A 27203-nucleotide genomic window follows, 5' to 3' on the forward strand; every position below is an offset into this window, starting at 1 on the left:
GAAACCGCGGAGCACAGCTAGTTATAGATAAATCTATATTTATTTTGTGTCAAACCAGGCAACACAACCTAAATTATTTACATTTTGTCTCACTATGTACTAATTTTTACATTTTTTGAAATCCTATACATATTATATCAATGTCATGTTTTTTTTTTTTAATTAAAACTATCTCCGTATAATATTATAATAACAATACTATTTTCATTAAAACAAAAATTATCTAATGAAGTCATGATTTATTATATGTAAATGAACTAGAACTGCCTGAATTTTTTTACTTAGGTACTTCTAAGTAAAAAAATTCCGCTAATATTTTGATCAATTCAATCCCCAAGGCTACAAAACAGGACATGAATGTTTGTATCATGAAAACGTTTCTTTTCCAGCGTGCAAAGTTGCGGGCAACAGCTAGTTGTTTATAAAATGAAATAAAATTAAATACTCACTTTGCAAAAAAAATATCACAGTGTTGTTACTCTCGCGAGCATCTTCCTGTATCAATAAACCAGGTACTTAGGTACCTACTTAATATTCCTTTCAAACTATTATCCAGAATATATAGTTATTTTACGTTATCGAAATCTCTATGTGTAAATGTGTTTTGTTTAAATTGTTTACAAATTGACATTAGGTAATACCGGCAAAAATTGACATTAGCAACATAATGGCGGGTAGATGAATATATTATCACAGATAATAAAAAGATTATTATAAATCTGTGTTATAAATAATACCAAAATAATACTATGTGTATGTGCTAGCCAATGCTAGCATATAGATATTATTATAGAATATAGATGTTATACATATGTAATATAGTTAATAGATATTAATTAAGTATTAATTAAGTACTTAGATATTATATTATTACGTCTGTGTATTAAGTATGTGTTTCGGTCGTACGATCCAATAGACTTACCGTAAAACTCGATGTATTTTTTTTTATTTTGACGTAAATACAAATTTATCTACATTTTTTCAATGCACCTAAATAATCATAAAGATATAGTCCATGGATATAGTCATGCTTTCTGGAATTATATATTATTTTTAAAAGTTGATATGGTTGATTGCTTTTATCGCTCATTAGAAAACTCTGCCCAATGGATGTGCAGGCAGAGTTTTGCAGCTGTTGCTTCCGACAAGCGCGTAAGAACCGCAGGACAGTTCTTTGGCATCATTATTAAGATATTATGTAGTTTCATATTAATTTGTAAAATTAAAATGTATTATTGACATGATAAGAGCATATATGGAGTTTCTTCCCGCTTCTTCTCCATATATCTATGGAGATCTATGGAGATTGTACCTACCTCAGCTATGTAACTACATTCAGCAAATAAAGACAATTTGAATTTCAATTTGAGTAGAAGCGGCAAGAAACTGCTTTCCAAATCGTTGGTAAATTTTAAAAATTTGTAATGACGATTCAAAAGTGCTTCTCAGGTTTCTAGAAGATGTATATTGAATAAATAAAGGTTGGGTATGAGCTTGACCATTTTTGTGATTGTTATTTGCTTGTTATTTGTTTGTCTAGTTGTTTATTGTACGTCAATGATTTAAACCCGCATATTTCAATTGCCATTTAAATGCAGGATTGCTTGTAGGTGTAATATTACTCATTGAAGCAATTTTCCGTTGTTACAGCTCCCCAGAAATAGATTAATGCTAATGACTCTTTCCTTAGATTTTTCCTTGTCCATTCATCTACCTATACTAATATTATAAAGCTTTGAAGAGTTTGTTTGTTTGTTTGTTTGAACGCGTTAATCTCGGGAACTACTGGTCTGATTTGAAAAATTCTTTCGGTGTTGGATAGCCCATTTATCAAGGAAGGCTATAGCCTTCCTGATATGATAGCCTATAGGCATTATGCATGATAGCCTATAGGCTATCATGACGCTAAGACCAACAGGAGCGGAGCCACGTGGGTGAAACCGCGCGGCACAGCTAGTTATTCAATAAAACAACAATATAGTAAAAATTCGACATTTATTTCCACCTGAACCATAAAAATATTTCTCATTCATTCATTATTATTCATACATTTTTTATGTGTCATAAAAAAAAACTTGAGCTTATCAATTTTTTTTTTCATAATTGAGTCATGTGTAAATTAATTAGAAAAAAAGACAACTCATGTAAAAAGCATTTAGAACGAAAAAAAAAAACAATTTGCGTACTTACCTATAGAGTCAGTGCGTCATAGACAAAAAAAACATTGCTTTTCTTTTAAATAAACGGTTTTAAAAACTTGCATGATAATAATGAAACAATAAAGATTAAAGTTTGTTTTTTAAGCTTTTGGTATGTCTCCAGTCACCCAGTGACATTTCCGTTTATTCATGTAAGTAATTCAATTGTGACACTTAATTTTCATAAATTTCGTGCTATTGGCATTAATAATCCTTACTCCCTCCAAAATATAAACGTAGTGTTTGGTAGGTATTAGTTATAATAATATTATGTTAATAAAAATTATTTACCACTTCTACATCTTCTGAAACTTTTTTCTGTCAGAACACTACGATTTATTCTCATAACTAGCGAATTGACACAAATTATCACTAAAATCAATCAAGCTATTTTGGAGGAGTTTATTTTCTGTGTTGAACGAAAGTTTCGCATTGATTACTTATTGCGTCTATTCATTTCAAAGTAGTTACATAGTTAATTATACAAAAATTCTAAGTTTTAAATTTCAAATAAAAGATAATCTTACCCATCGGCTATCACAAACATACGTTACAAACAAACTAACAAATCAATAATCATAGACACTGACAAACTGTAGTCGAAAAATCTCAATCCGCCCGCCTAATCTATTTACTCTGTGCACTATATTAGTAGATTTGTCTTATTTTGGCGGCAGTTTTCATTCCGCCGCGGGATCTCGTACAGTGCGCACGTGTCGTAATAAATACTACGTGTGGATTATAGCCAAATCTATTTCAAATACGGAAGTAAGTGCATATTATTTATTATGTGTTCATGTGTTTGTGCTGTGTCATTCGGTTGTAGTGATTGCGTATCAAAAATTATATTAACGTTTGTATGTTTTTAAATGAGTGTACGCTTTTGTTTCTTTTGGGATATGTTTTTAAGGTTTTGGACGTGTTGAAAAGTGGATTTATTGTCTTCTCTTTTGGACAAAAATTGAAGTTTATTAAATATGTTTACAATTATTAAGAGAATATTAATTATAATAAAGGTAGAATAATAACAGTAAGGTAGAACATTCTCAATTTTTTGTATAATAAGGTTTAATAAAAATATTAGTAGGTATGTGCATTTCAGTACCTATAAAAAAATGCATTCATTAACATATTTAGAGCAATGAAAACGAAAAGATAGTTTGTTTTTCTTTTTTTTTTACAGTTTATAAATTATAATTTAAATTTTATTCTAGAATAAACGTTAATACTTATTACATAAGAATACATAACAATTAGTTATTTTTTTCTATATAAAATAGCTGGTATAGGTAAAATCTTGAACAAACTCGGTTGGTTACAATTTACAAACAAAACAGGTTGTAAATTTTAACCCGAACAAAAAACTTTAATTAATTTTAAGCTTGCGTACCTAACTATGTTGTTTTATATCAATTAATTTGAGAGATGACGGAAGTTCTAATTATAATTTTCTAGAAAAATATATCTTGCTGATGCGGCTTCGTTCGTTTATAACCAACTAGGTTTCCGCCCGCGGCTTCGCCCGCGCAGTCAAAGAAAAACCGGCATTGTTCCCGTTCCCGTGGGATTTCCGGGATTGCGTCATTTTCCGGGATAAAAAGTAGCCTATGTCCTTTCTCGGGTATCAAAAAAATCTCCATACCAAATTTCATTAAAATTGGTTCAGTAGTTTAGGCGTGATTAAGTAACAGACAGACAGACAGAGTTACTTTCGCATTTATAATATTAGTATGGATAGATCCGGTAAACTTAATTTTCGGTAGGTAGGTATGTAGTGTATGAAAAGTATCTACCTATTTATGTATGAAAGAAGAAACCTAGGTATTTATGTAAAGAAAATCAGGTTAATTAGACCACTTAATCTTTAATCTAAAAATTTTAATTAGATACGAGTACGGTTGAAAGAATTTTGACGATTCGTTAATTAATATTTTAAATGTTTTTACTTTTTAATCTGTTGGATTTATCTCCGCTAGCTTGCAAAAATACTTAAAATCGTTACCCGACTGGAGTCGGGTCAACAAACTAGTGAACATAATATATTTTACAATAATGATTAGACTTTAATAGTATTATGTTGTCATATAGTATTTTTTATTACAAATGAACTTAGAACTTTGTTACGCTTATGGTAATCACTGAACCATGGAGGCACTTATTTTTTTACTTTTCTTATATTCGAATATAATATACTGGTATACCTAATTGGGCATTGTCTGCGAAATTTTGGATATAATGTAAAACTTGTTGCAAATTGCGCTACGTAGTACCTACCTACTAGGTACCTATATAGTTATGTAGGTATATAAAATTCGAAAGATAAAAGGCTTTTTGGTACGTTTAAAATTCATTGTGTTACATTTCTATTTAAATAAAAATGCCTATTATTTTATAATATACCTTATGTACCTACGTATAGATAATATATTATGATATAATGTATGTAATATGGTACCAGCTTGTTTTAAAACCTATTTTCTCAGTGCGTCTTCAAATTTATGGGCTGAATTGCCTGATTTTCTGAAATTCAAATCGCCCGCGGCCCGCTTTGTCTAAAACCTAACAAATTTTATACTAAAACTTTTCTCTTCAATCACTCTATCTATAAAATAAAACCACATCAAAATCCGTTGCGTAGTTTTAAAGATTTAAGCATACGCATAGGGACTACCTAATAGGGACGGAGAAAGAAACTGTTCTATACTAGGTATGTATGAGGTAATGAAGACTTAAGCATACGGTAGGGACATAGGGACAGAGAAAGAAACTTTGTTCTATACTAGTTATGTAGGTAGTGAAGAAGGATAGGAATGGTTTTATTTAATAGCTAGGATATATCTAGACTAGCGAGGCCTTTTCCCGTTTTGAACTATTTATTTATCTGATATATCATATACTATTTATATTACTATTTATAAAACCGATATTTCCTGCGTGCTGCTGGTAGCTTTCTCCAAGTGAAAGAATTTTCAAGATCGTTTAAGAAGTTTCGGAGCTTAGATATACAAACATACAAAAAATATTTAACCTCTATAACATTAGTATAGATTATTGCATTGTCCGCATGTTCAGTCATTATTCCACTTCGTTGGTTTTCTTTTAATCCGTTATGGAACAAATTGGTTGAGAAATATTCTTAAGTCTAATTTTACCTACATTTTAACATGTTTTACCTATGTAAAAGAGGAAAATGTATTCAAAATTAACTCCTTGTTAGTAGGGGTTTTTAACCGACTTCAAACAAAAAGGAGGAGGTTATCAATTCGGCCGGTATGTTTTTTTTATGTATGTACACCGATTACTTCGAGGTTTCTGAACCGATTTACGTGATTCTTTTTTTGTTCGATGCGGGATGGTGTCGAATTGGTCCCATAAAAATTTTATTCGGATAGGCCCAGTAGTTTTTATTTTATGAGCATTTTTGTGTGAATTTGTAAATGTTGCAAGTGCAAGTTTGAAGTCGGTTGTTTTTAACGCAGTTATAACTTGTTAGCAATATGATGATAGTCTAGTTTTTAAATATATGGTACTTACACATTAATAAAAAAGTAATCGTTCGTTTTATGAGCATGAACCTACCAATTCAATTGTCAGACATTTATATTAGCGACCATTATTTTCGTATTATCACCAATTTTTTTATTTTTTTTTATTTTTTTTTTATGGCTATGAGTTGATGTTTAATTAATCTAATGTACTGCTTATTTTTTCAACGACACGTTTAATTATGTATGAATATTGAAAAGTCACATGTTTCATATAATTAAAAATGCCAGTATGTTTATTATATTGTGTGGATATAATTATTCCGTAGGTAGGTACCTACAATGGTGAGCGACATTGCTCTTACGTGAACTCTGCGAAATCGTTGTAGCCTTCGTTAAAAATTAAAATCAACATTATAATGCAATATGAAAAGAGAGATTTCCCGGTTATTACTTGTTACATAATATATTCTAGATAGTACCTAGGTTACGTAGTTTTATTTTATTCCTTGTAAACTGCAAGAAAAATAGTAGATATTTTGAAATAGCACATGTTTATGACATTTTTATTTTTTATGAACTATACCTTCGTAATTGAATTTTTCACCGTTTTCAATGGAATGTATTTCATTCACTTACTACGTACCTACAGTTTAAAACTATATTTACCTAAATTATAATGTAAAAAATGTATATTTTATTAAAATTCTTGACGTATTAAAAACACAATTAACAAATCCCATTCGAATCCTACTATAATTAACTTCATTATAAATGCGAAAGTTTGTGAGGATGTGCCAATACTCAATGTGTGTGTGTGTGTGTGTGTGTTTGTTACTCTTTCACGCAAATTATGCTACTGAAATCTAGCACACATATAGAGGGTAACTTGGATTAACACATAGGATAGGTTTCATCCCGGAAATCCCACGGGAACGGGAACTATTCAGGTTTTTCTTTCAAAACGCGGGCGAAGCCGCGGGCGGAAAGCTAGTTATGTAATAAATCCTTTTCTAAATAGATATATTTGAAGTAAAGTTAAACAAAAGAATATCAATATTAATAGAAAATCAAGATAATAGATAATAATAATTAATAACATAGGTACTTATATACTTAGTTATGGGATAATATATCAGAGTTATTTTAATAGTTTTCAATGGGTATAATATCGCATTGTTATTTTAATGTTACGGATTTGTTAAACAATATCTAATAATTATGTTATATTATTATGTAAGTTATTATAAAACTGTCTCATTTCGTGAGATCGATCGATCGTGTTATTTCTTTCTTTCTTTCTTCTCAGATGAAAATACTTACAAATAACAATAATACGTGACATAATTTACATATCCGGTTGGCACATCTATACTTAATATTATAAAGCTGAAGAGTTTGTTTGTTTGTTTGAACGCGCTAATCTCGGGAACTACGGGTCCGACTTGAAAAATTATTTCGGTGTTAGATAGCCCATTCATCGCTAAGAACAGCAGGAGCCAGAAGAAAAATAGTAGACTGTAGAACAAAATATAAACTTACTCTAATATAGTTCTTAGATAGGTACGTAGGTAGTAGGCGGTAAGAACTATTTAGAGTATTTGACATTAATATTATTAAGATAAAAGATTTACTAGGTAACAGTTAAACTAAAAAAATACTAAATTATTTATTGAATAAAAAAAACTTTTATTGATTAAAAATAACTTTTATTGATAAAAATTAAACCCAAATCATACTCGTCGATTCCCAAGTTGGTTTAATTCTCTAAGATTCTCAAAAAAAATATACCAAGTAATTATCGGAGAAATATTGAATTTTCAGACAATTTCAAACTATGTACAGCTTTGTTATTATTTATTATTTACATAATGTAACATCTAGGCGCCACGTGACGGCAAATAAAATTGGCCGTACTCCAATGCTAGTAAGAAATATGACGCCTAGTTGACCTTTGACCCTGCGTTTATTTAGTTGTTTATATTGCTTATCAACACCAATAATAAAATTGTAAATGCACGGTGCATTTACCAAAATAGTACATATTTAAAAAAAAATGTCCGTCTGTTTGTTCCGGTTAATCTCTTGAACGGCTGTACCGATTTTGACGGGACTTTCACTGACAGATAGCTGTTGCTAAAAGGAGTAACTTAATCCAATGATCGAATTACATAATACATACCTGCATTGATTTTCTCTTTTCTGTTTCAATTTTGTATACGTATAAATATGACTGAACTCTAAAATGACTAGACTGATTCGGATGAAGTTTTTAAGTAAGTAAGGTGGATTCAAAAATAGTTATAAATACCAATTTAATCTCACAAATAACGTTTACACGACTTAACATAATAATGTTATTAAACCAAACTAGGTAATGGGTTAGCAATTTGCAGGCTCTACGAACATCCTTACATATTATCATTATATTATTATCTATAATATTATTATGTAAAAATTGTCACATTGTTTATTATTATTACCAAACTCCGAAACGATTTAAAAACGACGAATTTTTCTGTATGAAATATTATATTGCTGAAGAGTTTGTTTCATTGTTTGTTTGTACGCGCTAATCTCAGGAACTACTGGTCCGATTTGAAAAATTCTTTCAGTGTGAGATAGCCCATTTATCCAGGAATAACCACGCTAAGACCAACAGGAGCGGAGTAATGCGGGTGAAACCGCGGGGAACAGCTAGTATTTAATATTACTATGTCATAGGTAATATTATACCTACTATGTAATATTGCTTTGTGCATGTATTAATATGCCATTATGCATTATATAGGTAAATGTTTGTTATGGTTATAATGCGTTTTAACATGCATGTCTCCTCTTTTTCACGGCTGTTACATATCACTTTTATTTCGCAGATGCTATTCACAGATGCTCAAAGACTCGTTGATTCGACATAATCTGTTACCTGTTCAAGGTCATAGTAATCTCACAGAATTACCCAATTCGCAAGATACTGTATGTCGACTATTTACCAATTGCATGATGTAGGTACATATTTAATGTATATAGGTACTAGCTGATCCATAAAACGTCGTATATTCTGAAAATAAATGCCTGCTTCGCTCGAATTTACCTGGAATGAAAATTGAAAATAAAGCTTCAGATGTATCTTTGGAAGAAACAATCAGGTGCCGTTAAATTTTCGCGATTGTCCATTACATATTTTTTTATTGTTTCTTATTCTTTATAGACTAGCTTGTCCGCTGCCTCCTTGGTACAATGGTTGACGCGTGAGCGTAGAACCGAGGGGTTCGTGTGGGTTCGATTCCCGGTGGAGACGTAGAAAAAAAATGTCTCGGTCTGGCAGCCGGTAGAAGGCTGATCACCAACTTGTCCCTAAATAAAATCGATCAGTGAAACAGATGTTTGAATAATACATCTGCCCCTTACCCCACTGGGGACATGGGACTTCAAATTTAGGTCCGCTTGGCATTGAAAATAAGTTTAGCCTCACCCTTTTACACCCAGAAAAAAATCAAAAGAAAGCTTTTGGTAAATCATAAATCATAATCCTTATCTAAAGACCTCGATAAACAGGGTGTTTAAACATAATTTCTAGTATTGTTAAATAAATAATAGGTGTTGCTATTAAAAATGTTCACAGCTGTAGCATTTATCATAATTACTTGGCATTTTAGCCGTATGTAAAAGAGCTGTGATGTATCGTTTATATGTACTATAATGTGAACAATTAAACTATGCTTACCTTATACAGGGTGTCCCACTATTGGTATACTAAGCGCGAAGGGATCAAGGGACTTGTAGTTTTGCATACACTGATCACGTTAAAAATAATTAAACAACAAAATTACGTCAAAATGTTTTTTGTTAAATTTTTCCTGAAAGTTCATGTTTTCTTCTCTAGCTTCGCGCAGCTGGCATATGTACCGCTTCTCTAATGTGAGCATTTTGTCTATGAAAACATAATCTAAAACGATAGCTCACGTGCTGGTGGCAAAGTTGGGCGGGTTGATTGTTATGGGTATACACATAGAATTTAAGAATTCATCTATTTGAAAAAAATGCGTCTGGAATTTTATAAGTATTTTTTACGTACTCAGCGTATGCAAAACTATAACCTCCTTTGAGCTTAGTATACCAACAGTGGGACACCCTGTATAGATCATATTGCTGGACGCTGACATTGAAATAATATTAATTAATGAATAAGGAATAAATATAAATATTTTTAACACAGAAAACGTACGTAGTTAGATGTATCTTTATTCTTCCTAATATTATTACGTGAAAGTATATAGGTAGGTATATAAGTTTGTTCGTCTTTCACGCGAAAACAGCTGATTGGATTTTTATGATATATTGCAGTAATGTAGCTTATTTACCTACCATAATAACACATAACCTGTAAAAATACTTGCTTCTTACCCGTGGGTTTGGGTGGACCGCTAGTATTACATAAAGCAAACTAAACGTTATTCTTCCAGGACATTCATATTTTAGAATTTACAGTAAAGACCTATACCAAAAAAAAAAAAATAAAAAAATAGTTTAATCGATCAAATGAGTTTAATTTCATCGAAGAAGTTTCTACAACACATAACTTTGATAATGTGGTGATAATATTGTAGCGACGACAAGCCAATTTACGGGTTATCGAATTTCAAGTGTAGCCCAAAGAAAGTTCACACGGTAACTCGTATATAAACAGTTCGTGCCCTGTACACGGACAGTCACGGGCTTGTCGGGACGCGGGTGGGTCGCATTAGGTCGAATATTAATTACATACGGATAAATATATGTAGTTAACGAAATATAACCTTCATCTTTTATTACACCCGCACATAACAAGCCCCTACATTGATGACTCCAATAATATAATATCACTAGAAATGTTCTTTATAGATATCTACAGTTAAAAACTAACTTGCAGCGACCAAGGACTTTGAGTTATGATAATACCGTTTTATTGTAACTATTACATAACATATACATGCATATTATATAATGTGTTATATTGTGAGCAAGCTGACGAGAAAACAATAACCCTTTGTGCGATGATTTGCGTAACTGCAGACATTTGCTACGGGTACGGATCCATTATTGTCGCATTGGTGCAGTGGTTATATGCAGTACTAACTGTGCCCCGCGGTTTTACCCACAGTGCTCCGCTTCTGTTCGTCTAAGCGTGATGATATAATGCCTACATCCTACCTCGATAAATGGGCTATCTAACACAGAAATAATTTTTCAAATCAGACCAATAGTTCGTGAGATTAGCGCGTTCAAACAAACGAACAAACTTTTCACCTTTATAATATTAAGTATAGATTTTTGTGTCACAATGTTAGCAACCATACCTATTCATCCGAAAAGGCTGAACCGATTCTCATGAAATTTTATATGAAATTGTGTTTTGTTTGTTTGGCCGTTCGTTGGCGAGATCTGAGAATCGGCCAACATCTATTTTTTATACCCCTAAGTGGCGAATACGGGCACTAACCACTAACCAATAACTTCCCATTTATTTTATTGAAGTGAAACTTCTTTATCGGGGTTGGAAAAAAAATTAGTGTAACATTTTTTCGTTACGCGCCGCGCCATTCTTATCCCTACTACGCGTGATTCGACGTATTTCTGTAAAATTGCATATATAGTTAATTATTATTTTTGAAAAATAAGGTCATAAAGAAGTTTCACTTCTTACGTGTGTACACTAGTACAAGCACACATTTTTTTTTAATTCTACTATATAACAATAACATTATAATATTCTGTTCCCAAATATTAGCATTCACTTATATTTTTAGATCGTATTAATACTATAGTAGGATTTTTTCATATTTTAAGATATTTATTTATAAGACTTATACGTTTAAATAATAATTAATGATAACTTAATTTTCTTCGTTGAATGAAATAACGGCTTTATCAACAAATATTTGCTTACACAAACATGACGTATTCACATTTTCTGCTATTTTTTTATTTTTATTTATTTTTATTTATTTTTATTTATTTATTACATTTAATTCAGGTAACAGACAATAAATTGTACAGACAGAATATATACACACCTATATAGTTTTTTAATTTAGTTTGATACGTGACGTCACGCATAAATTATTTCGCCCAAAGGAAAATCCCTTTGACTTTTGACGTTGAATAACCTGTTTTTTTAAACAAATTAGTTATTTTAATACAAATCGTCTGATAAGTTAGTTGTAAATTAAGTTGTAAAGTCACTTATAGATTGAATTAAATAAATTGTAATAAAATTCAAATAAATAACAAATCATCATAAATAAGCCGATTCGAAGATGTTTACGCTACAGAGCTTGCCTAAAAATAGATTTTCATTCCAACATGAAAATGTCATGAATTCATAATAATATTTAGAATTATCTGTCTGTCTGTCTGTTACTCCATCACTCCTTAACTACTGAACCAATTTGCATGAGGTATAGAGATATTTTGATACCCGAGAAAGGTATAGGTTTTATCCCGGAAATCCTACGGGAACGGGTTTTTCTTTGAAAACGCGGGCGAAGCCGCGGGCGGAAGGCTAGTAATTATTATAATCTATTACATTAATTCAATGTATGTACCTACTTATCTAGTACCTACATAACTACATGTGCATTTTATCTCAAATAATTACCTATATGATTTATCATTTAATTCATTTGATAAATGAATGCAAATAATGATTGGGGAGTAAAAAATGTGACGATGATTTATTCAAAATTATTTACCTTTTGACTTGACAATAATTAAGAGGCCGTTGACCATAATTTTGAAGGCCATTTTTTGCGTCATACAAATATTGAAATTTTTTTTTTAATTTTTTTTCTATTATTTTTAATCTATGTTAAAGTTAATGAACACAGAAATAGTGCATTCGGCAATATTATCGTGTAGAATACCAAATTTTGAAAGTTTTTAATTTCAACGCGCCCTTGCGCCCTTTTTCTTACAAATCATAATATGACACATCTACCTAAGCTACCTGCTAAACAACTAAATTCATTAGTATGATATAATAAATATCTTTTTATCAGTATTTTTGTTCGTTCTCAAAACTACACTGCCAAATAAATTAGAACACGTAGCACATCCAGAAAAACTGTGCACCTAATGATGTAGGTAATTGTCAATTGACGACTGAGACTGCACAAATACGCCAATTGTCAAAATATCAATAACTAGCTTTCCACCTGCGGCTTCGCCCGCGTTTTTAAAGAAAAACCCGCATAGTTCCCGTTCCCCAAGTTACCCTCTATACAGGGTGTAATCGTTAAGTGTGCACAAGCGATTATTCCGTAACTATTGCAGATACCACAAAACTTTAAACTGATATCGAAAGTACTAAACCTAATGAGTAAAATGGCCATAATAATTTTTTAAATATAAAACGAGAAATATCCAAAAATGTTACATTAAACGCTCCCATACATTTTATTTCCCATACATTTTGTATTCATAGCAGATTTTCGAAGTGATGTCCTCATTTTGCAATACAATGAGGAGCTCTATTTACAGTTTCTAAATGAACTTCCCTTCAAATTTGCGAAGTAATTAAAGCAGAAAACCAAAAAAAGACAGAAAAAGCTAAAATCTTTCATATTAAATGTACTAGGTTGATCCAAAAGTAATGATAATTGGGTATTTTCTGTGCACATAAAAATATAAAATAAATATTTTTTGCTTGCTCATGTATTCACTAAGTAATCACAAAAAAATCATATCAACAGGCCACGTTTCCAATTATTTACATTAATTTGAATGTGAACCGTGCGTGCCAGAATGTTTCCCGACGAAAAGAAGAAACAACGATTCGACATGTAGAGGGTAAATTTCTAAATTTTTAACGATATCAGGATAATTTTTTGTCACGTTTTGTGATCCAAAAATGAAACCAAAAAACAATCAATGTCCTGGATGCGAGCTACCAAAGTGACGATGAAGAAATTCAAAGTGAAAATCAGTAGGTTAGATTAAAGCGGTAGTTTTTTGGGACGCTGAAGGAATAATTATGGTGGAATATTTTAAAAAGGTAGCCACTTTATTGGGCTCTTACTAAACAGACCAAATTAAAATATTGCGGTAGGTTAGTAAGGAAAAGAGACATGGCAAACTGCGGACCTGAACGCTGTTTCACCAAGACAACGCACCAGATCACAAAGCGTCAGTTGCGACGGCTGCCATTCAAAAATCGGCATTCCAAATGCTTGAACACCTATTGAACCCTATTTTTTAGATCTAGCTCCTATTTACTTTTATCTCTTTCCTCGGCACAAGAAACACTTTTCTTAGCAATAAATTATTTTAAGACGACAGCGAAGTGATGGCCGCGTGGAGGGGTTTTTGTGGATGAAGTCAAAGTTTTTTTTTAAGTTTAGGAAAAAAAATATTGAAGTATATTTTCTAGTTAGAATAACTATCTAGAGAACTACATAATTATTATAACTGTAATGGCCTTGTTTAATATTGATTATCATTACTTTTGGATCAACCCATGTACATGGGAAATTCGTATCTCATACTAAATGTATGGGAGGGTTTCACGTTAATTTTTTAGATATTTATTTTTAAAAATTTATTATGGCCATTTTACTCATTAGGTTAAATACTTTCGATATCAGTTTAAAGTTTTTTGATATCTGTAATAGTTACGGAAAAATCGCCTGTGCACACTTAACGATTACACCCTGTATATTGTGTGCTAAATTTCACTGTAATCGGTTCAGTAGTATTTGCGTGAAAGAGTAACAAACACACACACACACACACACATCCTCACAAACTTTCGCATTTATAATATTAGTAGGAGTATAATATCAATAACTTTATTCAAAAAATATAACAATATAAAATCATATTAAAAATTGTTAAAAACAAATAGTTGAAAAATTCTTAATATAGAAAAAACCTGTTAAATAGAATAATTTAACAATAAAATATCTATAAAAAAAATCTCAAAAACAAAGTGAAGGACGCGCCAAAGACCTTAGATTTTTGAACTTTGATACATTTTGTAAATATCGTCTACTTAGTCGAAAACCTTTTATTTTTATGAATGGCAAAACTAGTTTTGATAAACACGTGCAATACACGTTATCTGGTATTTTATTATGTGACCTGACCTACCTATCTATAATATGCAAAATTGAATTTTAATAGGGTTTTTTTATATAAAGTAGAAATAAAAGCTTTCAATATCTATTAGTTACTAGCTTTCCGTCCGCGTATTCATCAATAACCCGCATAGTTCCCGTTGCCGTTTAATTTCCAGGATAAAACCTATCCTTTGTCATTTGTCAGGTCTTAAGTTATATCTGTACCAAATTTCATCCAAATCGATTCAGTGGTAGAAGCGTTGAGAAGACACAGACAGACAGAGCTACTTTCTCACTTATAATATTAGTTTGGATTCTGTTATATTTTACCATATTTGCATTTTATTACAGAAATCATGAACACCGGCTGGCTAGTATGGGAGTGCGTCGTGTTTGGCATATTCGTGTTCGCTTCGTCGTTCGCGCCGCTATGGAAACGCAAGAAGGACGCGAAGGCGGGCGGGAACGCGAAGCGAGCGTACATCTTCGCAGGGGGAGGGGTGTCCGTGCTGGCTATGGTTTTATCTGTGGCTAGAGGCACGCTGGGAGTCAGATTGTTTTTGGGTAAGTGGTATTACATATTATATTTGATATTAAGGGGGGGTTGCATGTTACTTTAGCAGAAACAAAATATGAGTTGCATCATTTGACACTTTTATAGAATTTTTTTAACACTAAAAGCCCCCCTAGCCAAGTGGCTTTCTGTTAGCGTAGCGTTCAAAAGAATAGACTATAGACTACGAATGTATGAGATTGACGTAAGCTGTGATTGACGTAAGCTGTAGATAACGTTTATCTACAGCTTACGTCAATCTCATACATTCGTAGTCTATAGTCTATTCTTTTGAACGCTACGCTAACAGAAAGCCACTTGGCTAGGGGGGCAGCTATAGTTTATATCTACTCGCGTTTCGGTTGACAGCTCGCGTTTAATGACTATACTAATCTTAATACATAATTTATTTACACTCTATATTAGTCTTTTACTGTACAATTATTATTGCTAATCATATATTTTGTATAATAGAACGGACAATTTCACATTTTTTACTTTTATTTAAATTGAATAAAAGTATAACGGAAACATACGCGATCGTTGGAAATATCTATGGATAATAATTCTTTAATTATTCGTCCATCGATTGATATTTTGTGCAATAGGTAAATAATTTTAATAAATTATCAGGAATTTGAAAATATATTTATCATTCAACAAATTCACAAAAACGAGGAAGTTCAAGTATAAATTAAACTCGTTATAAGATATTATAATAAGGCTTTAGTAAGAAATGAGTAATTACGGACCAAAGCATAAATCGTCCATATTATCCTCAACTCCAATAACTAATATTATAAAGCTGAAGAGTTTGTTTGTTTGTTTCAACGCGCTAATCTCAGGAACTAGGTCCGATTTGAAAAATTCTTTCGGTGTTAGATAGCCCATTTATCGGGGAAGGCTTATAGGCTATAATATTATATCATCAGTAACCACGCTAAGACCAACAGGAGCAGAGTAGGTATTGAAGGTAAAACCGCGGGGCACAGCTAGTTATGCAATTATACATATATATTTCTACCTCTCAGGTAGAAGGTAGTGCATGAAAATATATATACAAAAATGGTGTTCCCATAATTATTTCTTGCAATCAATATCGCAATTTCATACTAAATTACCCACATCTAAAGTAATTTGATTATCAGTAAATGAATACTTATAAGAGTTTTATTCATATGGGTTTTACCGATTCCCTGGCGCTTGGTGATTTATTAGTAATTATATAGAAATACGTTATATCATAATTTAGTTCAAAGTCTCAGTTACAATACATTTATAGGTACTTATGTATAGTGTGGTATAAACATAATATATAAATTTTTTATTAAGATGCTTAGTTTTGGATCAATTAATCCAAAAATAACATGAAATATGTTAGCATTTTCTTGTGATAGTTTTGTACTAGCAGATAATATGATAAGTGAAGCAATTAAAAATTAATAAACCAATGTGTTTAATACTTGAATAAATTATAAACCTATGTTTGAAGTGTCGGGATAAATATAAAAGTAGGTAAGTAGGTACCTACTTTATATATTTTAATAGTTTAATTCCTAAATGTAATACTTATGTTAGAATTATTCACGTCTAATATATACAATTAAAATTAATTATTGTCTGTTAATTGTTATACATAGGTATTTTAACACTTTTTCGTACAACAAGTAATCTATTATATAACGTCAAATCTGTTAGGTAAGTATAAAGATAATTATTTTTTGCCAAACACACATAGGTATTCATAAAACAACTTCGTTTTATTTCCAAATTGCAAAAATAAAAACCCTGTTGACAGACGCATTTTTGTTTACATTATTTTCAATACTAAGAAATGCAAAGAAAATCAATCAATGAAGTGAAGACTGAGCGATAGGTAAAATATAAAAAAAGATTCCTTGACAAGAAGTACCCGCCGATATAGCCCGGCGATACAACACCGCGGCTTCCTGTATGAAAAGAATCATGTCGCATGTCGGCAACATGCGCCTGCGCGTGTTACCCGCTGACATGTTGGCGGCGTGGGTACGCCTGCGCTCAGTGGCCTGGCCACAGAACTATATCGAGATATATATAGTTCTGTGGGCCTGGCGACGCTCGACCTGTAGTTGATTGCCAAATAAATTTCTGATCTCAAGCCGCCGACAAAATTTTCCGGCTTGTAATAAGTGAAGCCGGCAACTAGACCGCTGACAAAAGTTTCCGACAGTCGGCGGCCCGGCGAGTTCAATGTGTATTGCGCTTAGTTTATACTTTTTTCTTTATCTTAATGTCACTAATGATCAAGTTCGCTAAATTATAAAAAAAACAAAGCCTCATGTGCGCTAAATTTGATATTTGAGAAACTAGTTTCAACTCAATATTTTAATTATTCGTAGTTATATTATTAATAGTTTTTGTTTAAACTGAGAATTAGTAAATTGTTAATTTATTAAATTGTTGCTTTGTTACAATCCGGATGTTGAATATCTTAAAATTTACAATGATGTGAAAATTTGTAATTTATTTTTTTAGTTTATGTAGGTATTTTGTTATTCTTGTGAAATATAACGGAAATTCCGATTAGTTTTGTCATACATATTGGGTACTAGCTGTGCCGCACGGTTTCACCCGCATTGCTCCTCTCCTGTTGTTGTCAGCGAGATGATATAATATCCCTTAATTACTCGCGTCCATATAGTTACACTTACGCTCGCGTGGGGTATATTTAACCCCAATTTTAAAGGTACAATAAAACATATTTTTAATGACATACTTTTATTTTTATTATAAAAATTAGAAAGAGACAACATTGTTCTAAATTATTTACTATCTTTAATCAATATAAATGTAATAAACTTTTAAAGATGAAACTTTAAATTTAGGAAGTTTTTAATCAATACATTTATCACATATCATAGTGGAATGGTCGTGACAAACTTGCTGGTGGCATTTTGCACACATAAATCTTATTTTTTTATCCTTTGACCTTGGACAGATATGGCACCTTTTATAAGTTGTCGATGGACCACCTCTGGAAGTGGGGCTAGGATCCTGAACTTGAGCATTTTTTAGCCGTTTTTGTATGGCCCTAGGCAGTGTGGTAAATATAACCATAGGCCATATTTTGTACGTATTTTGCCGACGTTATAGCTAACACACATTTGGTTGAGTTGTGGTAACTCTGGATCACGTCCTCGTCTACCTCATCTTCATCGAGACTATCTATGATGCTTTCTTCGTCGTCTTCCAAACGCTTAACAATCTGGTAGTCAGAAAGACGCTTAATTGCCATTTTAGATGTTCTAACCTAAAACAAATAAACAGAAAACAAAGATAAGTAAAAAACGAACTATTTAGTATATGTACTGCACATTATAAAATAAAAATACACATACTCACTCGTCCAAAAAAAGTTGCACGAATACTCGCGTGGGGCAATATATACCCCAGACGCGATCTCCTGACGCGGCGCTCGCGACTGATTCGCGGCGGGGAAGGTATTTAGGCAGCTACTAAGAACGGCACGCAGGTAGCTTTAAAAATGGCGGAGATACGACGCTTCAAATACGCCGTGGGGTCAGATATACCCCACGCGAGTAATTAAGGGATATAGCCTATAACCTTCTTCGATAAATGGGCTATCTAACACCGAAATAATTTTTCTAATCGCGCCAGTATTTCCCGATATTAACGCGTTCAAACAAACAAACTCTTCAGCTTCTATAATCTTATATATAAAAATGAATAGCAAAATGTGTTGGTAAGCGCATAACTCGAGAACGGCGGAACCGATTTAGATAATACTTTTTTTATTATATTTCTTGAAGTACGAGGATGGATCTTATGTAGATAAAACGTAAACATGTATCACGGGCGAAGCCGGGGCGGACCGCTAGTATTATATATTATAGTAGGTATAGATAACAAATTATTAATAACAAACGCACGCCTTAAGTAATGCAAAGCAAAATGAAGAAATGCTCTTTTATGATCTTATAAAAAATGTAATGTAAATTCCAGGCTTCCCCTCCGAGCTGGTGTACTTCGGATCTGCAATGTGGGAGACTCTGTACGGCATGATCTTAGCCTTTCCCATTGTTTGCTGGGTCTTCATACCGGTGTACTTTAGACTGCAAACCAATTCTGTTTATGAGTATTTGGAGGTATGTTTTAAAACTCTTTATTACACTACAATCATCATCACTACATATTATAAAACAAAGTCGCTTTCTCTGCCCCTATGTCCCTTTGTATGCTTAAATCTTTAAAATTACGCAACGGATTTTGATGCGGTTTTTTTAATAGATAGAGTGATTCAAGAGGGAGGTTTTAGTATATAATTTATTAAGTTTTAGACAAAGCGGGCGAAGCCACGGGCGGTAAGCTAGTATAGTATAAAACAAAGTCACTATGCTCTTTAAAACTACGCACCGGATTTTGATGCGTTTTTTTTTGATAGACAGTTATTCTCGAGGAAGATTTTAGTATGTATGTAATTTGTTAGGTTTTAGCCAGTTGCTTATAATTGGATAAATTCGCTAGTATGAATGTAAATTAGTTATTTAATTGGTGGACTTCAGTGTATTCTTATTAATAAATAATAGAGATAAAAATGATCCTTCTTTGGAAAAAGAAACAAGAACAAAGTCTAAACTAAAGGTCACCACAATTCAATACATAATTCGTAACCTAAAATTATTTATATGGCGTACAAAAACTTGACTATATAAAAACTCGCATAAGAAAACATCCAATTTAATTGTAATATAGTCAGTTATAAACATTAATAGATCTTCAATTTATAACTAAACTAGCTGTGCCCCGCGGTTTTACGCGCGTTGCTCCGCTCCTGTTGCTATTAGCGTGATGATATATAGTCTATAGTCTTCCTTGATAAATGAGCTATCTAACACCGAAATAATTTTTCAAATCGGACCAGTAGTTCCTGATATTAGTGCGTTCAAACAAACAAACTCTTCAGCTTTATAATATTAGTATACATAGACTAGGAGCCTAGGTCATTAAATGTTTGTAACAAATTATTAAACGATTTATTTCTTATTATTTATCTAATTATTTCCTTTCAGATGCGATTCGGGTCTAAATCAGTCCGTCGTATGGCGGCCGCTACATTTCTCCTACGTCAGATTCTGAACCTCGCTGTCACAGTATATACTCCTACAGTAGCCTTACATGCTATTCTGGGGTTACCTCATTGGGCATCGGCTGCTGCGCTCACAGTTGTGGCTGTGGTTTTCAACTTACTTGGCGGCTTGGCTGCTGCTATACGGTAAGTCATTGAAAAAAGCCTTGAATGATGTATGTCTTTAGAGTAATTGACATAAAATATAAGGAGGTACCTCGCTGTCGTCGCGGAAGAATTCTAACCAATACCCGCGGCCCCATCATTAAAGCGGCTCGACGGAACACAGTGGGGTTTTAGTCGGTGAGAATCCGACATAACCCACGGCTCCTTCCCCGGGGGCCGTGGGTATCTTTGGAAGATTTCCCCACTATAAAAAAAAGGAATTTAGATAATATTATGTAGGTAATGAAACAAAATATTCTTGTGGAATTACTCCATGGAAATAGTTAATAATGTCTATATTTCCGAAAACTACTCATATTTTGAACAAGCTTAAGTTTGAAGTTTTCGATTCAGTGAATGATGTGTTAATTGCAATGGAACCGACAAAAGTGCAATCTAAAAAGAAAGAAATTGATTATTTTTTAATGATATTCCTGCCTAATCTTTTTCGACTAAAAATGTACAAACATAATGATTAATGTTTTTTTTTCAGAGCTGATGTCATACAAACGTTGACAATGGTTTTAGTGAGCGGTGCGTTTATAATACAGGCTACGATCAAGTCTGGTGGTCCAGTAAAGGTTGTAAGAGATAATATTGAGGGAGGAAGGATGAACTTCTTCAAGTGAGTTGATAACATGATTTATTACTACAGGCTGTTTTTTTATTAATTTTACCTACTTAATTATGTTTTTATAATATTATTATTGCTGATTGCATAAGCCATAACTAAAAAAGTCATTTCTAAGTCGCATTTTAATCTAAACTATATAATATTATAAAGCTGAAGAGTTTGTTTGTTTGTTTGAACGCGCTAATCTCAGGAACTACTGATCCGATTTATTTTGCAAAATTCTTTCGGATAGCCCATTTATCGAGGATGGCATATCATTACGCTAAGACCAACAGGAGCGGAGCCATGCGGGTGAAACCGCGAATCGCAGCTAGTAAAGTTTAAAATACCCAGTTTAATTCCCACACGATTTGACATTCATATTTAAACTAACAAGTCAAAATAAAATTGACCAAACCAATAACATCATGCTTAATTAAAATTAGATGGACTGATACTAATAATCCAAACTCTCTATCTGAATCAATAACTCCCAATAATATTTTTAACTCCTATCAATTTTTTTTGTGTGATGAACATAGATTTTTGCTCTGTGTCTGGGTGTTAATTATCTATCCAATACATATTTATTTAAAATTATATTTATGTATGTTTATCAGCCATCTGGTTTCCATAACACAAGCGAAAGCTTAGTATGGGATCAGATCGTGCCGTGTGTGAAAATTGTCCCGAAATATTAAAAAAAAATTCATCTATTTACATTCCAGTTTCACGTGGGACCCAACAGTACGAGTGGACACATTCTCGGCCATCCTTGGCCAACTCTTCATGTCCGTATCCATCTACGGTTGCCAACAAACATTGGTCCAACGTTATTGTTCCATGCCAAGCGAAGCCAAAGTCAGGAAGATACTCTTGGCCAATGTTCCTGCCTTCTGTATTCTATTCAGTTTGTCCTGGGTTGTTGGAATGGCGCTATATGGTCTATATAGATATTGTGATCCGCTAATGAGCGGTAGAATTAGTGAACCCGATGAAGTTTTGCCTTTTTATGTGCAAGATCAGTTTGGTTTCTTGCCTGGAATGCTAGGGTTGTTCTTGGGCAGTATCTTCAATGGCGCTTTGAGGTGAGATATACCTAGTTTTGTATAATTATTCATTTTTCGTTTGTTTACATATAATGTTTGGATCTATGATATATTATAAAAGAGCTAGATACATTACCCGCTCTCTATTTTGGCAAGAAAAAACTCAGGTAAGTGCCCGAGTTTCACTTAGTCACGCACCATTCAGCGTCGTGGCTGGACGTTCTTTTTGTATTTTAATCGGCAGTTGTTATTACGAAGTACATGAGTGAGACATGTATTATGTCTCGTGCGTGAGAGTGAAAGAGAGAACAACTGTATTGGTGATAATGCGTTAGTAAGTAGGTATGTATTAATTACGCTGTTTTTTAGTGCAATGATGTTGGCGTATGCCGCGTCTACTAGTATAATAGGTCATTGGTTTGGATGATGCTAAAAATATTGCACGACTCATAATGTATTAGGTTACTTTACGATTGAAAAAATTGTTTTGCCCTGGTTCCGCAACTTTTTAATTAATTTCACCTATTATTAAAATATTTGTTTAGTAAATACCGCTCAGTAAAATTCTGTTCCTGAGTTGAAGTATTTTTTCCCATTATAAATCAACACATGCACGTCTTTGTTATGTTTTTCTTTTGTTATACTATAATAAATTCGATTTATTATAATTTTTTAGTAAGACAATCTTCATTGATATCTACTTAAAATATTATTGAAGTGAAACTTCTTATCGGGGTTGGAAAAAAATTTAGTGTAACATTTTTTCGTTACGCGTGACATTTTTCCGTTAGCGCCATCTTTTTCTTATCCCTACCACGCGTGATTCGGCGTATTTCTATAAAGTTGCATATTATATAGTAAATTATTTTTTGAAAAATAAGGTCATAAAGAAGTTTCACTTCTTACGTGTGTACACGCACACATTTTTTTTAATGATGTTGATAGTCTTTTTTTGTGTTGATAGATGAGGATAGTCTGTATGTATGTTCTGTACTACTTTAACAACACAAGTAATTGATGTATTCTCATATAATATTGTTACAGTTTTATGGTTTCCAATATAAACTCATTGTCCACGGTTACATGGGAAGATTTTATCTCAACTGCACCAGCGTTCAGGGGCATAAGTGACAAACAACAATTGACGATCATTAAGGTCATTGGCGTCATTTACGGTAAGCATGATTTACTTTAAATGCCATTTTTGTAACGAGAATTTGTTTTTTTTTGATTGGATTAATATAATCGAATCCACACACCTCCATTAATAATTAATTAATCAATCTGTCTAACTAATCGAATCAGAAGATACAAACAAAAACGCAAAAAAATATATTTTTATATGTAGTTTCTATCTCTAACTTAGGATTAGAGAAATTTTAATAACTAACGTCTCTTCGATAAACGTCTTACTAAGGCTGTATGTATCATTTACCGATAAATCTGATAATAGTCTATAATATTATCTTGAATGACAATATAGACTTGAATGACAATATACTGACAGAGCTAAATCACATGGCTAAATAGAACATAATATCTAGAGGTCGTAAAACATAAAACTTATCGTACCTGCTCCATAAGTTCTGCCCGTCCATAAAACTTATGGTAATTAATATTATAAATGCGAAACTAAATCTGTTTGTCTTTTCTTAAGCTACCTACTGAACCGATTTGGATGAAATTTAGTACAAAGATTGTTTGAGACCTGAAAAATGATTCATCCCAAAAATTCCAAACGAACGTGAACTATGCAGGTTTTCCCTTGATTACGCGGATAGAAAACTAGTCTCATAATAAATTATTTTTTCTTCCAGCTGTAACAATAATGGGCATGTCGCTATTCGTGAGTCTGGTCAACGGCGTAGTAGAAGCGAACATGCTAGTGACGTCAGCAACATCAGGTGCTCTGCTCGGCGTGTTCCTATTGGCCGCTCTGTTCCCGATGGCCAATGCGAAGGGGGCCTTGTGCGGGATGATCATATCGCATGTTCTGACCGTCTGGTTGGCACTGGGGAGACTTATTTATGTGGACGCGAAGATGGCCATGCTGCCACTGTCTGTTGAGGTAAGGATAATGTTATAATAGATAATTTTAGGAATTGAGGAACATGCTAGTGACGTCAACAACATCCGGCGCTCTGCTTGGCGTGTTCCTATTGGGCGCTCTGTTCCCGATGGCCAATGCCAAGGGAGCTTTGTGCGGGATGATCATATCGCATGTTCTGACTGTTTGGATGGCACTGGGGAGACTTATTTATGTGGACGCGAAGATGGCCATGCTGCCGCTTTCTGTTGAGGTAAGAATCATGTTATAGATGATTTTAGGAGTTGAAGAACATTCTAGTGACGTCAGCAACATCAAGTGCTCTGCTCGGCGTGTTCCTGTTGGATTTACATGAATAGGAAAATAATAATTTGATTTTAATTCTGGAGCGAAATCTAGAAGATGCCTTAATTCAAGAATAATGAAATTATGTAGATTTATCCGATTGAATTTTTTTTAACTTAGTTAAGATTTTTGAATGGATAACATTACAAATGCGCATTGTTGCTACATGTACATTGAGTTTTATTACATTAGAGCCTTTACACAAGTTATGTGTAACATTCAATCATCTCAGACTTAATTTTAACACCATCGTTTTACCTTCCAGTCATGTCCAAACGCAACACTAAGCGCACTAAATCCCAAACCAATGGCGGTAGTTGTAAACCGCACACTCACACAGTACGCGACGGTATTCGACGCTATAGACAGCACGCACACACCTAGACCGCCCACTGAGAATCTATTGTGAGTATATTCAATGAATAATAAGTTACTACTGAAAATCAGAGTTTCACATCAAGTAGCACATGCTGAGTATTTGCCCTTTTAGCACCGACTGTTTAGTCATAAGTCTATTATTTTTATTTTATTAATCTGTGGTAATAAATAAATTATCTTTCTTCCCTTTTTTCGAATATTTCTTAGCTTTCTTCTCTATTTCAAGTGTAAAATTTTAGTTACAATGTACCTGTTTTAATTGCCATGGTTTAAACATATTTTAATACTTACGATCATTTTCTAATTAATCTAATTATTTCTTACTAGCTTACTGCCGCGCGGTTTCACCCGCGTGGCTAAGCTCCTGTTGGTCGTAGCGTGATGGTATTATATAGCCTATAACCTTCCTCGATAAATGGGCTATCTAACACCGAAAGAATTTTTCAAATCGGACCAGTAGGTAGTTCCCGAGATTAGCGCGTTCAAACAAACAAACTCTTCAGCTTTACAATATTAGTATAGATTTATTTACATACATACATACTTACATACATAGTCTTTCAAATGTAACATTAATATAAAATTATAAACATTGTTTTTCCAGATTTGACACGCTCATGAAAGTCTACTCAATATCATACATGTGGTATGCCGTTATAGGCACGCTTGTGTGCGTATTTTGCGGCATCGTGATTGGCTACATCACAGGCACGGACGAGGACAATTTCGACGAACGCCTCATACATCCATTAGTGGCCAAAATCGCGCGAAAAATGCCCGGAAGACAGCGTACATTCACTACTGTGGAACGCGAAAAAACGTCAGAGGAAAAAGAACCTTCTGACAAAACTATTGAGACGATAGTCGAAGATGAAAAACCGGCGCTAAAACCGGTGTTTTCTACTAATAATAGTAAAATATTTGATGTGTACGATAGCAAAATGTCCCCTATGAGGACGAGACTATGACGTGTTGAGATTGTTAGTGTAATTTATTTATTAGAGAGCAGTTTTTGTATGTGTGTGACAATACAGGGATTGTACAGGTTTTGAAAGATGATCTAAAGAGAAAGGTGCCTTTTATTAGCTTTTATTCAATAGAAGCAATGAATGAAATAGATGAATTCGCATTTTATACTAGCTTTGAAGAATAAAAAAAAATGTATTTTGAAGTATGAGAGAGATAGCGTAATAGAGGTGATTATTCAAAATGTTGTATATCTCTGTCTCACATCTTGTAAAACTTTTTAAAAGTGGAGATGTATAAAAATTTATAATAGTATGGACGTATTTTTGTAATGGTCTATGACTATTACAATAAATTGTGTGGATTTGATTGCTACTAAAGACCATAATATTATGTAGTCTTCTAGTGGCTCTGGATTTCATTGCTATTGAAGACAATATTGTAGTCTTCTAGTGGCTTGGTAATAAATAATAATATATATATATGTATTTATGATGAATATTCTAATTTATATGAATTTTGTGCGTATCAATATTATGTTTCTGTAGTACAAGCTTTTCTTAGTTTAGGACTAGATGGCGCTGTGATAAAAACGAGGAATGTTTATTGTTACCTATCTAATGTAAAAATATTCTAATATACTTTTGTTTTTCCTGTTATACAAACAAGTTTGTTTAGAGCCTCATAATATCAGAATCATTACTTACGTCTACTAAATATATTCCACTTATCTCTTTATTTTGTTAGAATCATATCGAAATTGGAATATTTTTTTTTAATAATTATCCAATGATATTATAATATGTAAAAAGATGTAGATAGGATGTCATCGCTCCGGAATGGCACATTGAAATGTGGTTAATAAGATACTAGATATGTCGCAGTTATCTGGAGGAATTTGCTATTTGATTGAAGACTAGAGTGATTATTGAATGACCACATTTAATTGAATGACTAAAGAACAACTCGTCATCCAACAATATGCCGAACGTTCTATCCGCTCTGTTCAAAGGGCTATTTAGCCTCATTTTACTTCAGGTGTCCCTTTTCCACTCACGATAGTTGAATCATGCCATCTCACTTTGACGTCTAATCGTGTGTGCGTTAGTGTGCCATTTTTGAAGATCGAATGTTGTGTTGGTAACCTATCTACACCTTGTTACTTATAGCATTGTAATAAA

At 32.9% G+C, this 27203-nt stretch overlaps 1 protein-coding gene across 1 annotated transcript; it reads left to right on the forward strand.

Moving 5' to 3' along the window:
- Positions 1-2887: 2887 nt before the first annotated feature.
- On the forward strand, positions 2888-27004 carry LOC123702838 (sodium-coupled monocarboxylate transporter 1). Its single transcript, XM_045650655.1, has 10 exons — positions 2888-2966; positions 15133-15345; positions 19337-19479; positions 20404-20606; positions 21118-21249; positions 21966-22325; positions 23331-23461; positions 24104-24354; positions 24944-25083; positions 25661-27004. The coding sequence occupies exons 2-10, from the start codon at positions 15138-15140 to the stop codon at positions 26022-26024; spliced, it is 1932 nt and encodes a 643-aa protein (XP_045506611.1). The 5' UTR covers positions 2888-2966; positions 15133-15137; the 3' UTR covers positions 26025-27004.
- The last annotated feature ends 199 nt before the right edge of the window (positions 27005-27203 follow it).

This window comes from Colias croceus, chromosome 24, assembly GCF_905220415.1.
Source record: "Colias croceus chromosome 24, ilColCroc2.1".
In the NCBI taxonomy this organism is placed as follows: Eukaryota; Metazoa; Arthropoda; class Insecta; order Lepidoptera; family Pieridae; genus Colias; species Colias croceus.